Below are 16647 nucleotides of genomic sequence, written 5' to 3' on the forward strand. Positions count from 1 at the left end.
TGGAGCGTCGTCCAGCAAGAAATCTCCAGCATGAAACTTCACAAATCACTTTTGACATGTTCGTTCAGTCACAGCACCTTCTCTATACACTGCACAAATCTTTTTTTTTTTTTTGCATTTTGGTTGCGTTTTTACCTTTCTTGAAATAATAAAGCATGATATACCAAGAATGTTGTTTTTTTCTTACATCTTCAATATTAAAACAGCTCCACACAAGTTCGCCAATTTTGATTTTTTTTTAAAATGCACGCTGATATGACAGCTGTCACAGTACAATCTAACAAAATTGTTTTGAATGAAGTTAAAGACAACTAAGTGCTACTAGAGGCATCTTACAGAAAAAAACTGAACGAACCTTTTGACCAACCCAATACTTCTGAAGAAAAATGTTTGGTGTAGAAAATGTTTCAGTGAATTGATGAATGAAGGTAAAATATTGTACTGTGTTCTGGGCATGTGCTGAGGACAGATTTCTGCCTTCAGGTTTGTGTTGCCTGCTGACGAGTGCCATGGACACCACTGGTGGTCATCTTAGTAGTATTGTGGTGCATTCTATGAAATGCAGTTCATTCAAACCCCCCAGAACTACCAGAAATATACACCTGATGTTTAGTTTTCCGGTTTTTTTTTTTTGCTTATGTCCTGGAAGCCTGTCACACTTGAACTGTTCAGAGAACACTACAATTCCCTGGTGTTATATGTCCCTGATATTTTAGTGAATCTGGTAACTTCTGGACTGGATCTTAAAAATGAGTGGATCCTCCAGGTCCTCTGGAATTAGATCTGAAGTTTCGGGGGAAAAAACCCCAGCAAACTACGTCCTAAGCTTATCATTCCAAAGTGTTCTGGGTTTTGCATTATTTTCCAAGTTTTATGCAAGCAAGAAAAAACACCTACTATGGTTGTGCTGCCTTAGAAGAGTATTGTGGTAGTCATTTTAGTTACTAAAAGACAAATGTGGTTTATGTGCTGTCAGTATTATCTTTTCATTGAAAGAAATGCTTAAGTGGTGTTGACCATGAAAATTTGGTTGATTTTGTTTTATGATTATTAAATATATATTGTGGATGGTATATCTGCTGAAAAATAAATGTTTTGGTTTGAATTAGAGATCAAAGAGAGTATTCTAATTGAGCTCATGAGTTACTAACTGGAGTATACAAATCAATGAATTAAACATGATAATCAGTGATCAGGCGTAAACCATAAAACAAGTGACATATTTGGAATCAGTGTTTATTATTATCATTATATAAGTAAGTGTTTATCTTTACACATATAGTTCATGTATAGTTCAAGAAATCTCTCTTCTCAGTGGTTTCTCTAGCTACAAATAAATTGAGAGAATTACAAAACCAACAGACCAGTGAATAAAAGAAAAACCTGAAACAAAAATAACAAGCTAAATGACATTTCTTCTAATCGCCATGTGTCTGCACATACAAATCAGAAAGCCTTACGTATCCCTTCAACATTCACTTACTGAATGTTGGAAGGAAGAAATAGAATATAATTTTTGCCTCCTTTATGACCATATAGCACAAACTACACAATATTAACCAGAAGGTAGTTCTAGGGTAAAGGAGCAGAATGAAAAGGGCTTAGGCAGCTTAAAGGACTTTATAAAATTTGACCTTGATACCAAATTGAAAATAAAATAACCATTTCGAGTAACTACCTTATTATCATTTTTCTAAGTTTCTGGTTCTCCACAAAGTAGAAGACTCCTTCAGTCTTGTGTAGTGGGTTTGGTAGCTTTTAAAAAGTCCATGAATATGCTATGAGGGCAGCTCTTGAGGTTTTGAGAAGCTCTAAATATACTTTAGTGTGGCATATAATGTCTGGTAAAGAAGTCTGAGATTGGGGGGATTTGGGAGGAAACAGTCGACTTATTATGTACTTCTGCAGTTACTGAGCTAAGAATAGGTAGTGACAAATGAAATGACTATATGTTACTATAAATAAGCATTGAAAGGCTTAATAAAATGTATTTTAAGGGTTATTTCACACTGATTCCTATACAAATTTAATGAATTTAAATATGCACTATATACTGTTTTATTTGATTTAACTCTTTATATATTTATATATTTGACATAAATCTAAATATATAAATATGTAACATATGAATATATAACATATATATATAAAACTTTTGATGCTAAAAGTAGTAGAGCATCAAACATTAATGTTACTCATAATATGGCTATATCCATGTTATCATTTAAGATATTCATTTGATTTTTATTTTCTAAATTACAGGATGAAGTCTGTCCCAAAGCTGAAGGAGATGAAGTCCAGAGGTGTGTGTGGGCCACAGCTGTCAATGTCAAGGACAAGTTCATTTATGTAGCACAGCCAACTTTGGACAGAGTCCTTCTTGTTGATGTGCAGTCTCAAAAAGTTACTCAGGTATGAATGACTCCTCCTTTTGAAAGTGGCTTTGAAGACTATTTAACTTAATGTAATAGACTTTACCAGGTAACTCGTGCATTGCCAGTTGATTGCCATTGATAACTTGTTTCATTACTTGGATAACTAGAAAATATACACATTTTCTACAAACTGTCCTCTCATTCTGCTCCTTGAGCCTAAAGAATTAAAGAAATAATTGAAATAGCTTTTGTTTTCAACAATTAGATTCCATGAATATCTCATAATTCCCACATGACCAGTTACACAAAAAACATCCTCACAATTGTTTATTCTGTCTAGAGCAAAGAGCGTCCCAGTCCAAGGCCAATTAAGGTATTCCTAGTTACCATCACAGTAAGAGTAATATATCTTTCTCATGTGATTCTTAACAAAGGCTGAGACAATAGTAGACTTACTGGATAATATTAACTTAGTAGGTTTTACTATAGTAGTAAAACAAGTAATATGTGCATAGGTCAATGACAGAGGACAACACCTATAACATGCCTTGCCATGTCATTTTTCCATGTTGCCATGGTCATGGTTATGAAAAACTATTCTGGTTTGAGCCATCACCTATTTTATGCCCTGCTCTTTCTAAGACTGTCCATCTCGGACAGTCTACTAGAACTCAGTCTTACAACAATCAAGGGGCAGTGCAGTATTTATGCCCGGGCAGTCTGGCTCCAGTATCTCAGCCTTTGACTGTTAGGATCTATGGCTTCTTAGCTCAAAGGAAACAAACTTTAAATAGTTTTGTGAGATATGTATAATATGTTAAATGGAATAATAACTGTACATATCTCAGAAAGTTATATTAAGGATTATACCAGTTTATGCATACAAAGCATTTGTGGCAGAGTCTGGAATATAGAAGTGCTATTTACTATCAAAATTCTGACAGACACAGGAATCTAACCATTTCTTATATTTACAGAGATTTTTTTTTCTTTTGCATCAATATTGGTTTGAATTTGGAGTAGCTGTTAGTCCCTCTAATGTTGATTCCTGACTAGAACCAAAAAAAAGTGTTAAGAAGTTCAAAATCAGGGCCTCTCATTCTAAGAGTTCTTAACAGCTTCACATGAATTCATCCACCCATCTATCCATTCTGTATACATTCATTAATTGCCTTTTATAAGATATGTTTGGTATTACAAATAAAAGAATCAAAAGTGTTTCTATTAGAAAGCTCTGATATCTCCAGGGTTACAAATTTACAATGGATAATTAGTCCAGTGGTTCAGTTTCTAATATGAGAATGAACAGAAGAGTCATGAGTAGAAGGATAAATAACTGTCTACTAGAAAATTCTAAGGCCTCCAGGGTTACACAGTTCCCTGTACATCCAATCTAATGGTCCAGTATCTTCTGTGAGAACATATTTTTTCTGTCTATTTTGCTTCCTATGTATCTGTCTTTGAGACTGCTTGATTTTTGACCAGGTTGATTTTACTTTGATTTCAGCTGCAACATAGGCCAGCGAATTATAGGCATTCAGTCAGGGATTATTAAGACTCTTTAGTTAGCATGTGTTAGCTACTAGATGTTCTTTCAGGAATAATCAGGCTGGTTTTTAAATTCAGTGTTCAAACTAGAAACCTACACTGACTGAATATGTACTACCTACTAGATATTCAAAGGTGAGAAAAGTTAACATCATTTATTATTCATGTAACTTCCATCTTCAGACAATGAAGTAAAGTTTAAAATTAATAGAAAATATCAATAATGAAACATTCATGCAATGGTAAAAAAATCACATCAATTATATTATTTTTCAAAGTGTCTATAATGCCTATAAAATAGTAGAATATAAAAGACATTATACAAGTTTAAAATATTAAAACAATATTACAATATAATTATGATTGTGGATATTTTCAGATAAGAATCTAACACATTTTTAGAAGTTAGAAAATTGAGCCTCAGTCCAAATGGGTTTTCCATGTGATCTTGTTATGAAAATAATAATTATGCTTTATTACCCCTTCTAGTAATTACCTATCCAAAGGTAATCATTATGTGGCTTTCTGTCACCATAAGTCAGTATTGCCTAATTTTGAATATTACAGAGATGGAAATATACAGTATTCACTGTCTGTGTCTGGCTACATGATAATTGTGAGGTCATTTTGTTTGCATGGAGCTAGTGTTATTCTTTTTTTTTTTTTCGCTGCAGAAAAATCGATTACAGTTGATACTCATTGTTTGATGATATTGTATTGAAAACTCACTCTCTTGAATTTATTTAGAACCACAAAATCAATACATATGGTGTTTTGCAGACACTCAGGGACTTGTGCAGAGTGAGGAGAAATGTGTGACCTGAAGTAAATGTTCCCAGCTCAGGTTGGACAAGGAGACACCCTGACTATTTTGGTTCAGCTTTCATACTGTGAACAAGTGTTTTTTTCACGGGCTATTTACTATTGTGTTTTCAAGGACAATTTTGCTGTTTAAAACGTCCTGCAAGTGTCGTGTTGAAACGCTTGTGAAGGAAGGCCGTGGTGTGCCTAACGGTGGGCTTCATTCAGTCATGAGTCCTAACGCTGTATGGTCCTGAGTTCAATGTTACTGGTTTATTTTTTTAATATAAATTTATTTATTTATTTATTTGTTTACTTATTTAGTTTTGGCTGTGTTGGGTCTTTGTTGCTGTGCACGTGTTTTCTCTAGTTGTGGCGAGCGGGGACTACTCTTTGTTGCGGTGCGTGGGCTTCTCATTGCGGTGGCTTCTCTTGTTGCAGAGCATGGGCTCTAGGAGCGTGAGCTTCAGTAGTTGTGGCTCGCGGGCTCTAGAGCCTGTGCAGGCTCAGTAGTTGTGGTGCACGGGCTTAGTTGCTCTGCAGCATGTGGGATCTTCCTGGACCAGCCCTCGAACCCGTTTCCCCTGAATTAGAAGGCGGATTCTTAACCACTGTGCCACCAGGGAAGTCCTCAATGTTACGGTTAATTAATGAACAATATGTATTAAATAACGTTTCTCTGTGCAGAAACACTCATGAAATTAGGATATGTATTGATCAGATGATGAAAATCTTGTGACCAGAAACTGATAGGAACCTAACTATGCATTTCCTATGGAAGCAGTGGTTCAGTGTTCAGAAATTCAGTGTTTGTGGTGACTTTATAGAACAAATGCCATTAATAATGAGAAGCAAATGTATTTAAAAATATCAGACTTTATTTATACATTAACAGTAGAAAGGATAAATTCTGGTAGGAGATAATAGAAAGAAAAGGGAAATGGTAATTAGGTCAAAATGAATGAGAATTTTCTGTAATATAATAAAGAGTAATACATAGTATATGTATATAATAATAGATATAACATATGTGTATATGTAATATATTATATATAGTATATATTTGTATATATTATTATATACATATACTATGTATTATTCTTTATTATACAACTTATAAAATATAATACAGTAAACTCTCAGATTTAGAAAGGACAATGAAACAAATGGGAAATAAATCAGTACATGAATATATTAACATGACACAGCCACACATAAAGCCAAAAGGAAGATCTAAAAATAGGAGATAAAGTACTATGAGAACAGCAGCTATTTTCTCAATAGCTATAATGGACACCAAAAGAAAGTGAAATAATATTATTAAAGGACTAAGTGGAAATAAAATATACTCTGATATTATATGGTCAGTGGGAAAAAGTATATAATTTATTTACTGTATCAGATACAAAAAAATAGACTTTACCAACAAAATAAATTTAAACAAAACTGAAACTGAAAACTATATGCTTCAGGAATAAGGAAAATTAAGCAGTTCAACTTGATGTATAGAGAGCGAGTAAACTGGTAAACATAGGATCTATTAAAATACTAACTGTCAATAATAATGATATTCCCTGAATTTAAGTTTGAAATTTTTAAAAGAGTGAAAACACAGGACTAAAATAGTAAAAAAAATGTTTAAATATTGTACAACAATATGTAAGCAGGGAAAGGGCTGATATTATTTGAAATATATATATTAAGGTTTCTTGTATTATTTAAGAATGGGAGTAATTATGGATTACCTATGCACATTAAGTATGTTTATTAATATTTCAAGAAACTGTGTCTTAAGTACTGTATTTGTCTGTGAAAAAAATAGAACTAAATGGACAACTTACTCCTAAATACAGTAGGAAAAGAAGAATTAAGAAAGAGAAAACAGTAAGAATGGAAAAATCAGGACAAAAAGCTTTAAACAAAATTATAGAATAAAACCAAATATGTTTATAATTATAATAACTGAGAATGGAGTAAAGGAATAGCTGATAATAAAAAGTAATGGACCAAATAATGAAAATCTAGCCATATGGAGATTATGAGATATACCCCAAAAATAAGAAAAAATAAAATTTGAAATTTAAGGACAGTTCCAGATAATTTAGCCATATACTAACAGCAAAACAAAAAAGCTGATGTAAGTGAGAAATAGTTGATACTTCTGTTCTTGATAAGTCAACAGACAAAATTAATACTATATGCAAATTGAACATTATTACTATGCTTGAACTAACAGATACATGTATTAATTTTTGCATCCAGCAGTAATTAAATATACATTATTACTAAATATTTCACTTTCTAAACCTTTTCAGTATCACTTCATATCACCGTTCAGCCTGCTTTAATTAAATACAACACACTGCGTAGCTTATAAACAACAGAAATTTGTTTCTCAAGGTTCTGAGTGTGGAAAGTTCAAGATCAAGGTGGCAGCATGATCATGACCTGCTGAGGGCCATCTTTCTGTTTCATAGCCATTGCCATCTCACTGTGTCTTCACATGGAGGAAGGGGCAAGCAATCTCTGTGGGGTCTTTTTTATAAAAGCACTAATCCCACTCATGAGGGCTCCATCATCATGACCTAATCACCTCCCAGATGCCCATCATCTTTGAGGGTTAGGATTACAACAAGTGAATTCTAGGGGGACACAAACCTTCAAACTATAGCATTCACTAAAGGAAACATTTTTGAAAATGAACACATGCTGGGTTATAAATTTAGCCTGAAGAAATATTAATGAAATCATTTCATACTGATTCTCTGACACAGTGCTAAGCTATCAAAAACTGCAAAGTAAATTTGAAATGTCAAAATCAATAACAAGTAATATTGATAATCATGATTAAACATGTTGAATCCAAGTAAGACTGTCTTTGAAGGAATTGTGTTACTGTAATGAAAAAAAAATAATAGATTGAAAATAAAACATTTAACTATATAATTTTAGAATTTAGCTGAAGAAAATCACAATACCGTAAATGAAAGAAGGAAAGTAAAAATATATGTAGATACAGGTACAATGAAATGAATATATAAAAGGTAAAAATTGATTTATTCAAAAAAGACTAATTAAAAGGAAACAGAATTTTGCCAAAGAACAAGGACAAAAGTCATGGTTAATGCTATTAAAATTGAATAAAAGAAGATAACAATAACCACAATGCTAGCAGAGAGTAAAAGGAACTAAGAAAGCATTAAAGTAAAAGTCATGGTAGTAAATTTGGAAATGTAGTGAGAAAGAACGAATTAAAGAGATAATATAAGTTAGTAACATAAAATCCAAGAAGTAATCAAAAAGGAACACTTTTATGACAAATGAACTGATTTAAGAGTACTAAAACAGAAAATTCTGTCCCAGATGGAATTAGAGGTGAAAGTTCCTCCAAACTTTAAAGTAACATTTTAGCAAGCAATTTGATGAGAGGTAGTAATTTAAAATGTGTATTTTCACTGTCTTGATGGCTGACTTCCTGTTTTACCCTTTCTACCCACTCTATATACAGTCTCTGCATATTCTCAGATTGTCAGCTATCAAAAACAAATCTGAACCCTGTCTTCATGCATCTTGCCTCGTGCCACCATTTATCAACATTATTGCCTCAGTTTTCTATAGCTGCCTTCCATTTGGGGAATAGTACAACGGAGAGTAACATAACAGAGACTTCCCTATTGTAGGAAATATGTGGGCACTTAATCCTTGGATCAAAAAGGCAGTACTGTGTCATGGGTTTGCCCACACAACTCTGGGGAGGTATGGGATGGTATTGAATATTGCCCTTCTGTCAATAAAAAGAAACATTTTGAATTATAGGGGTGCTTGAATACCTCCCTGGAAAGAAGTAGAGTGAAGTAGCAGCTGCAATGATTTGGGACGTTCTGCAATGATCTATTCTATAGATATTTAGAGACCAAATTAGTTTAGAAAATGAAAATTTCCATATTGGGTATATTCAGTCTAGCCATCTTTCTGAAAGGGACATTATTTTCTGAGAACTATTGTTGACTATAAATATCAACCTAAAATTTTACGTATATACTCCATAAAAATAGCTTTTAAAAAATTAAAGTTTTCTATCTTTGAATTTCTCTAAATTCTTTTTTTTGTAACCATGTATAATTTCAGTCTGTTAGCCTCTTTAGTTGATGAAATTCCATAAGTCTACTCATTGTTGGCTGAAATAACACATCCCTATATTTGTCTTAACATGACCTTAGAGTATGTGAATTTTAATGCTTGAAAGTACATGCTTAAAGGTTAATTACGAATATCCTAATGACTCTACTTTTATACTTGAAAATAGGCCATCTCTTAGAATTCTAAATTCCCTCAAAGTTTTTCCTAATTTAAAAACAACATGTAAATGATAGATTTAACAGATGTAGGTGTTGAGACTTATGATTTATAAATTAATAATCCAATTAATTCAAGTTTTAAAACTATTTAAGGAAAGAATATTTCTAGCTATTTAAAAAAATAAAGGTAAACTGCTTCATTTGTGATTTAAAGCTTTATTTATATGCAAGGACGGAGTACACTCAAAGTCACCTGCAAGGTGCAAAGTTAGTTTTGTGAAAAGTAAAGCATCCTTTCTCAATCTGATACCTTTTCTCAACAGAGGCTAACTCAAGTCAGCCTTTTTTGTATCCAAATGAAGTTATACTTCCTGGTTGTGTGCTGTACCTCTGTTTGTTTCTTTATTTTAGCCTAAGTATATTATACAGTGGCAACTAAGAATAATAATTATAATCAAAATTTAATCATCTCCAAAATATGATAGAAACTAGTATAGAATTTTTTATAGGGTGGACAGAGAGATGGAACAGTGAAGTCCAAAATCAAATTGTCCTCTTTTTGAACAGAAAAAAAAGTAGAAAAAAAAGAGAGAAAAAAAGAACAGTAAACTTATTTAAATTTACTCTTTCAAGTTTTCTTTTTCAGTCCAATTAAAGTCGATCCCTAGTGTTTTATACTGACCTTATCTATGAAATTATATTTCTGACTTTCTTTTTTCTTTTGTATATATTTGAATGTGAGAATTGGTATTAAGTGTGTAATTTTAGCACAAAACATTTTAAAAACTTGAACATTGTTACATTTTACTTTTAAATGGCAAATGTTTTCTTGACAACATGTTTTACAAACCTCATGATAAATTCTTACCATAGGGGTATATTTGTTTTCAGTGGACACATTAATATCATTTCTATGTGCAGCTTAAAAATAAAAGATAACACATTTTTAATGAAATCCATCACCTTGGTGTTGCTCTAAACATCAAATGCTTATTACTTTTCTTGCCATTAATACTTTTTTGTAAGAGTGGCATGCAGGTGATAATTTCCTGCATAAAAGAGTAACTAGTAAACAACTGACCTCATTTTGTCTTCTGTGGAGCAAAATCAGGTTCTGCTTGGATGCAGAAGTGTCTTATTGTAACACATTGGGTATTGTTAAGTGTCATCAGCAGTCTCCTCTAGCCGTTAGCACATTATCCTGAGAATCTACATCATTAGTTTAAATTAGGTTCACTTAATTAGCCAGCTGGTATTCTCCTTGTCAGACTGATACACAAGCTGTGTTTCACTGCTCCTTCATGTCAAGGCTAAACTTCAAGTTCAGGGTATCTTTATTGGTATTCTCACTACTTCGGTCTGACAAAATAACCCATCTTTATATAAGTTGACACAACTGGTCCATAACCAGTGTAGAATCAGTTTTAAATTATTTGTAGTTGGTGCACCCCCTCAAGGAATACTGATAAAAATTTTTTCATCAACTTTATTGCAGTATAATTGCTTTAAAATGGTTTGTTAGTTTCTGCTTTATAACAACATGAATCAGCTATACGTATACGTATATCCCCATATCTCCTCCCTCTTGCGTCTCCCTGCCACCCTCCCTATCCCACCCCTCTAGGTGGTCACAAAGCACTGAGCTGATCTCCCTGTGCTATGTGGCTGCTTCCCACTACCTATCTGTTTTACATTTGGTAGTGTATATATGTCCATGCCACTCTCTCACTTCGTCCCAGCTTACCCTTTTCCCTCACCAAGTCCATTCTCTAAGTATGCGTCTTTATTCCTGTCCTGCCCCTAGGTTCTTCAGAACAAGTTTTTTTTAGATTCCATATATATGTGTTAGCATACAGTATGTGTTTTTCTCTTTCTGACTTACTTCACTCTGTATGACAGGCTCTAGGTACATCCACCTCACTAAAATAACTCAATTTCGTTTCTTTTTCTGGCTGAGTAATATTCCATTGTATATATGTGCCACATCTTCTTTATCCATTCATATGTTGATGGGCACTTATGTTGCTTCCATGTCCTGGCTATTGTAAATAGAGCTGCAATAAACATTTTGGTACATGACTCTTTTTGAATTATCGTTTTCTCAGGGTATACCCAGTAGTGGGATTGCTGGGTAATATGATAGATCTATTTGTAGTTTTTTAAGGAACCACCATACTGTTCTCCATAGTGGCTGTATCAATTTACATTCCCACCAACAGTGCAAGAGGGTTCCCTTTTCTCCACATCCTCTCCAGCATTTATTTTTTGTAGATTTTTTGATGATGGCCATTCTGATTGGTGTGAGGTGATACCACAGTGTAGTTCGCATTTGCATTTCTCTAATGCTTAGTGATGTTGAGAATCCTTTCATGTGTTTGTTGCAATCTGTATATCTTCTTTGGAGAAATATCTATTTAGAACTTCTGCCCATTATTGGATTGGGTTGTTTGTTTTTTTTACATTGAGTTGAATGAGCTGCTTGTAAATTTTGGAGATTAAGCCTTTGTCAGTTCCTTCATTTGCAAATATTTTCTCCCATTCTGAGGGTTGTCTTTTTGCCTTGATATGGTTTCCTTTGCTGTGCAAAAGCTATTAAGTTTCATTAGGTCCCATTTCTTTATTTTTATTTTTATTTCCATTTCTCTAGGAGGTGGGTCAAAAAGGATCTTGCTGTGATTTATGTCACAGAGTGTTCTGCCTATGTTTTCCTCTAAGAGTTTTAGAGTGTCTAGCCTTACATTTAGGTCTTTAATGCATTTTGAGTTTATTTTTGTGTATGGTGTTAGGGAATGTTATAATTTCATTCTTTTACATGTAGCTCTCCAGTTTTCCCAGAACCACTTATTGAATAGGCTGGCTTTTCTCCATTGTATATTCTTGCCTCCTTTACCAAAAATAAGGTGACCATATGTGTGTGGGTTTATCTCTGGGCTTTCTATCCTGTTCCATTGATCTGTATTTCTGTTTTTGTGCCAGGATCATGCTGTCTTGATTACTGTAGCTTTGTAGTATAGTCTGAAGTCAGGGAGCCTGATTCCTCCAGCTCCATTTTTCTTTCTCAAGATTGCTTTTGCTATTCGCAGTCTTTTGTGTTTCCAAACAAATTGTGAAACTTTTTGTTCTAGTTCTGTGAAAAATGCCATTGGTAGGTTGATAGGGATTGCATTGAATCTGTAGATTGCTTTGGGTGGTATAGTCATTTTTACAGTGTTGATTCTTCCAGTCCAACAACATGGTATATCTCTCCATCTCTTTGTGTCATCTTTAATTTCTTTCATCAGTGTCTTATAGTTTTCAGCATACAGATCTTTTGTCTCCTTAGGTAGGTTTATTCCTAGGTATTTTATTCTTTTTGCTGAAATGGTAAATGGGAGTGTTTCCTTAATTTCTCTTTCAGATTTTTCATCATTAGTGTATAGGAATGCAAGAGATTTCCGTGCATTAATTTTGTATCTGGCTACTTTACCAAATTCATTAATTAGCTCTAGTAGTTTTCTGGTAGCATCTTTAGGATTCTCTATGTATAGTATCATGTCATCTGAAAACAGTGACAGTTTTACTTCTTCTTTTCCAATTTGGATTCCTTCTATTTCTTTTTCTTCTCTTATTGCTGTGGCTAAAACTTCCAAAACTACGTTGAATAATAGTGGTGAGAGTGGGTAACCTTGTCTTGTTCCTGATCTTAGTGAAAATGCTTTCAGTTTTTCACAACTGAGAAAAATGTTGGCTGTGGGTTTGTCATATATGTAGTTTATTATGTTGAGGTAAGTTCCCTCTATGCCTACTTTCTGGAGGGTTTTTATCATATATTGGTGTTGAATTTTGTCAAAAGCTTCTTCTGCATCTGTTGAGATGATCATATGGTTTTTCTCCTTCAATCTGCTAATATGGTTTATCCCATTGATTGATTTGTGTATGTTGAAGAATCCTTGTATTCCTGGCATAAACTCCACTTGATCATGGTGTATGATGCTTTTACTGTGCTATTGTATTCTGTTTGCTAGTATTTTGTTGAGGATTTTTGCATCTATGTTCATCAGTGATATTGGCCTGTAGTTTTCTTTTTCTTTTCCTGTGACATCTTTGTCTGGTTTTGGTATCAGGGTGATGGTTGCCTCGTAGAATGAGTTTGGGAGTGTACCCCCCTCTGCTATATTTTGGAAAAGTTTGAGAAGGATATCTGTTAGCTTTTCTCTAAATGTTTGATAGAATTCGCCAGTGAAGCCCTCTGGTCCTGGGTTTCTGTTTGTTGATTTTTTTTTTCTTTTTGTGGTACACGGGCCTTTCACTGTTGTGGCCTCTCCCATTGCGGAGCACAGGCTCCGGACGCACAGGCTCAGCAGCCATGGCTCACAGGCCCAGTCACTCCATGGCATGTGGGATCTTCCCGGACCGGGACACAAATCCATGTGCCCTGCATTGGCAGGCGGACTCTCAACCACTGTGCCACCAGGGAAGCCCTTGTTGAAAGAATTTTAATCACAGTTTCAATTTCAGTGCTTGTGATTGGTCTGTTTATATTTTCTGTTTCTTTCTGGTTCCATCTCGGAAGGTTGTGCTTTTCTAAGAATTTGTCCATTTCTTCCAGGTTGTCCATTTTATTGGCATATAGTTGCTTGTAGTAATCTCTCATGATCCTTTGTATTTCTGCAGTGTCAGTTGTTACTTCTTTTTCATTTCTAATTCTGTTGATTTGAGTCTTCTCCCTGTTTTTCTTGATGAGTCTGGCTAGTGGTTTATCAATTTCGTTTATCTTCTCAAACACCAGCTTTTAGTTTTATTGATCTTTGCTATCATTTCCTTCATTTCTTTTTTATTTATTTCTGATCAGATCTTTATGATTTCTTTCCTTCTGCTAACTTTGTGGGTTTTTTGTTCTTCTTTCTCTAATTGCTTTAAGTTTAGGGTTAGGTTGTTTATTGGAGGTGTCTCTTTTTTCTTGAGGTAGAATTGTATTGCTATAAACTTCCCTCTTAGAACTGTTTTTCCTGCATCACATAGGTTTTGGGTTGTTGTGGTTTCATTGTCATTTGTTTCTAGGTATTTTGTCACTTCCTCTTTGGTTTCTTCAGTGATCTCTTGGTTATTTAGTAGTGTATTGTTTAGCCTCCATGTATTTGTATTTTTTATAGAGTTTTTCCTATAATTGATATCTAGTATCATAGCTTTGTGTTAGGAAAAGATACTTGATATGATTTCAATTTTCTTAAATTTACCAAGGCTTGATTTCTGACCCAAGATATCATCTATCCTGGAGAATGTTTCATGAGCACTTCAGAGGAAAGTGTATTCTGTTGTTTTTGGATGGACTGTCCTACAAATATCAATTAAGTCCATCTTGTTCAATGTATCATTTAAAGCTTGTGTTTCCTTATTTATTTTCATTTTGCATGATCTGTCCATTGGTGAAAACTGGGTGTTCAAGTCCCCTACTATGATTATGTTACTCTTGATTTCCCTTTTTATGGCTGTTAACATTTGCCTTGTGTATTGAGGTGCTCCTATGTTGGGTGCTAACTATTTACAATTGTTATATCTTCTTCTTGATTTTATCCCTTGATCATTATGTAGTGTCCTTCTTTGTCTCTTGTAATAGTCTTTATTTTAAAGTGTATTTTATCTAGTATGAGGATTGCTACTCAGCCTTTCTTTTGACTTCCATTTGCATGGAATATCTTTTTCCATCCCCTCACTTTCAGTCTGTATGTGTGCCTAGATCTGAAGTGAGTCTCTTGTAGACAGCATATATATGGGTCTTGTTTTTGTATCCATTCAGCTAGTCTGTATCTTTTGGTTGGAGCATTTAATCCTTTTACATTTAAGGTAGTCATCAATATGTATGTTCCTATTACCATTTTCTTAATTATTTTGGGTTTGTTATTGTAGGTCTTTTCCTTCTCTTGTATTTCCTGCCTAGAGAAGTTCCTGTAACATTTGTTGTAAAGCTGGTTTGGTGGTGCTGAATTCTCTTAGCTTTTGCTTGTTTGTAAAGATTTTAATTTCTCCATCAAATCTGAATGAGATCCTGGCTGTGTCGAGTAATCTTGATTATAGTTTTTTTCCCTTTCATCACTTTAAATATGTCCTGCCACTCCCTTCTGGCTTTCAGAGTTTCTGCTGAAAGATCAGCTGTTAACCTTATTGGGATTCCCTTGTGTGTTATTTGTTGTTTTTACCTTGCTGCTTTTAATATATTTTCTTTGTATTTAACTTTTGATAGTTTGATCAATATGTGTCTTGTCGTGTTTCTCCTTGGATTTATCCTGTATGGGGCTCTCTGCACTTCCTGGACTTGATTGACTATTTCCTTTCTCAGGGAAGTTTTCAACTATAATCTCTTCAAATATTTTCTCAGTCCCCTTTTTTTTTTCTCTTTTTCTTCTTCTGGGACACCTATAATTTGAATTTCAGTGTGTTTAATTTTGTCCCAGAGGTCTCTGAGACTGTCCTCAATTCTTTTCATTCTTTTTTCTTAATTCGGCTCTGTGGTAGTTATTTCCACTATTTTATCTTCCAGGTCACTTATACATTCTTCTGCCTCAGTTATTCTTCTACTGATTCCTTCTATAGTATTTTAAATTTCATTTATTGTGTTGTTCATCACTGTTTGCTTGCTCTTTAATTCTTCTAGGTCCTTGTTAAACATTTATTTTCTCCATTCTATATCCAAGATTTTGGATCACCTTCACTATCATTACTCTGAATTCTTATTCAGGTATACTGCTCTTTTCCTCTTCATTTGTTTAGTCTGGTGGGTTTTACCTTGCTCCTTCATCTGCTGTGTGTTTCTCTGTCTTCTCATTTAGTTTAACTTACTGTGTTTGGGGTTTCCTTTTCGCAGGCTGCAGGTTCATAATTCCCATTGTTTTTGGTGTCTACCCCTAGTGGCTAAGGTTGGTTCAGTGGCTTGTGTAGGCTTCCTGGTGGAGGGGACTGGTGCCTGTTCTCTGGTGGATGAGGCTGGATCTTGTCTTTCTGGTCATTGAGGCTGAATCTTGTCTTTCTGGTGGGCAGGACCGTGTCTGCTGGTGTGTTTTGGGGTGTCTGTGACATTATCATGATTTTAGGCAGCCTCTCTGCTAATGGGTGGAGTTGTGTTCCTGTCTTGCTAGTTGTTTGGCATAATGCATCCAGCACTGTAGCTTGCTGGTCGTTGAGTGGAGCTGGGTCTTAGCATTGACATGGAGATCTCTGGGGAGCTTTTGCTGTTTGATATTACATGGGGCTGGGAGGTCTCTGGTGGACTGATATCCTGAACTTGGCTCTCCCACCTCAGAAGCTCAGGCCTGACACCTGGCCAGAGCACCAAGAGCCTGTCAGCGACATGGCTAAGAAAAAAAAGGGAGACAAAAAGAAAGAAAGGAAGAAAAAAAGAAAATAAAGTCATTAAAATAAAAAATATATATTAAAAATTAAAGAATTAAAAATAATAAAAAAAAGAAAAAAAAGAGAAAGAAAGAAGAAAGCAACCAAACCAAAAAGCAAATCTACCAATGATAACATGCACTAAAAACTATACCAAGAAAAGAAAAGGACAGACCATATCCTAGGACAGCTGGTAAAAGCAAAGCTATAGTGACAAAATCACACAAAGAAGCATAGACATGCACACTCACAAAAAGAGA

At 34.3% G+C, this 16647-nt stretch overlaps 1 protein-coding gene across 3 annotated transcripts in view; it reads left to right on the forward strand.

Annotated features, from left to right (window-relative positions):
• Positions 1-16647, forward strand: part of FSTL5 (follistatin like 5) — a gene marked incomplete at both ends in the record, with an annotated part of 542883 nt that overhangs the window by 481202 nt on the left and 45034 nt on the right. For all 3 annotated transcript variants that reach the window (XM_082611409.1, XM_082611410.1, XM_082611411.1), the window contains one exon: positions 2263-2412. In XM_082611409.1, the coding sequence (XP_082467535.1) occupies positions 2263-2412 (150 nt within the window). The remainder of the gene's footprint in view (positions 1-2262; positions 2413-16647) is intronic.

The sequence above is a fragment of the Mesoplodon mirus genome, assembly GCF_964341445.2.
Source record: "Mesoplodon mirus genome assembly, chromosome: 2".
Lineage (NCBI taxonomy): Eukaryota > Metazoa > Chordata > Mammalia > Artiodactyla > Ziphiidae > Mesoplodon > Mesoplodon mirus.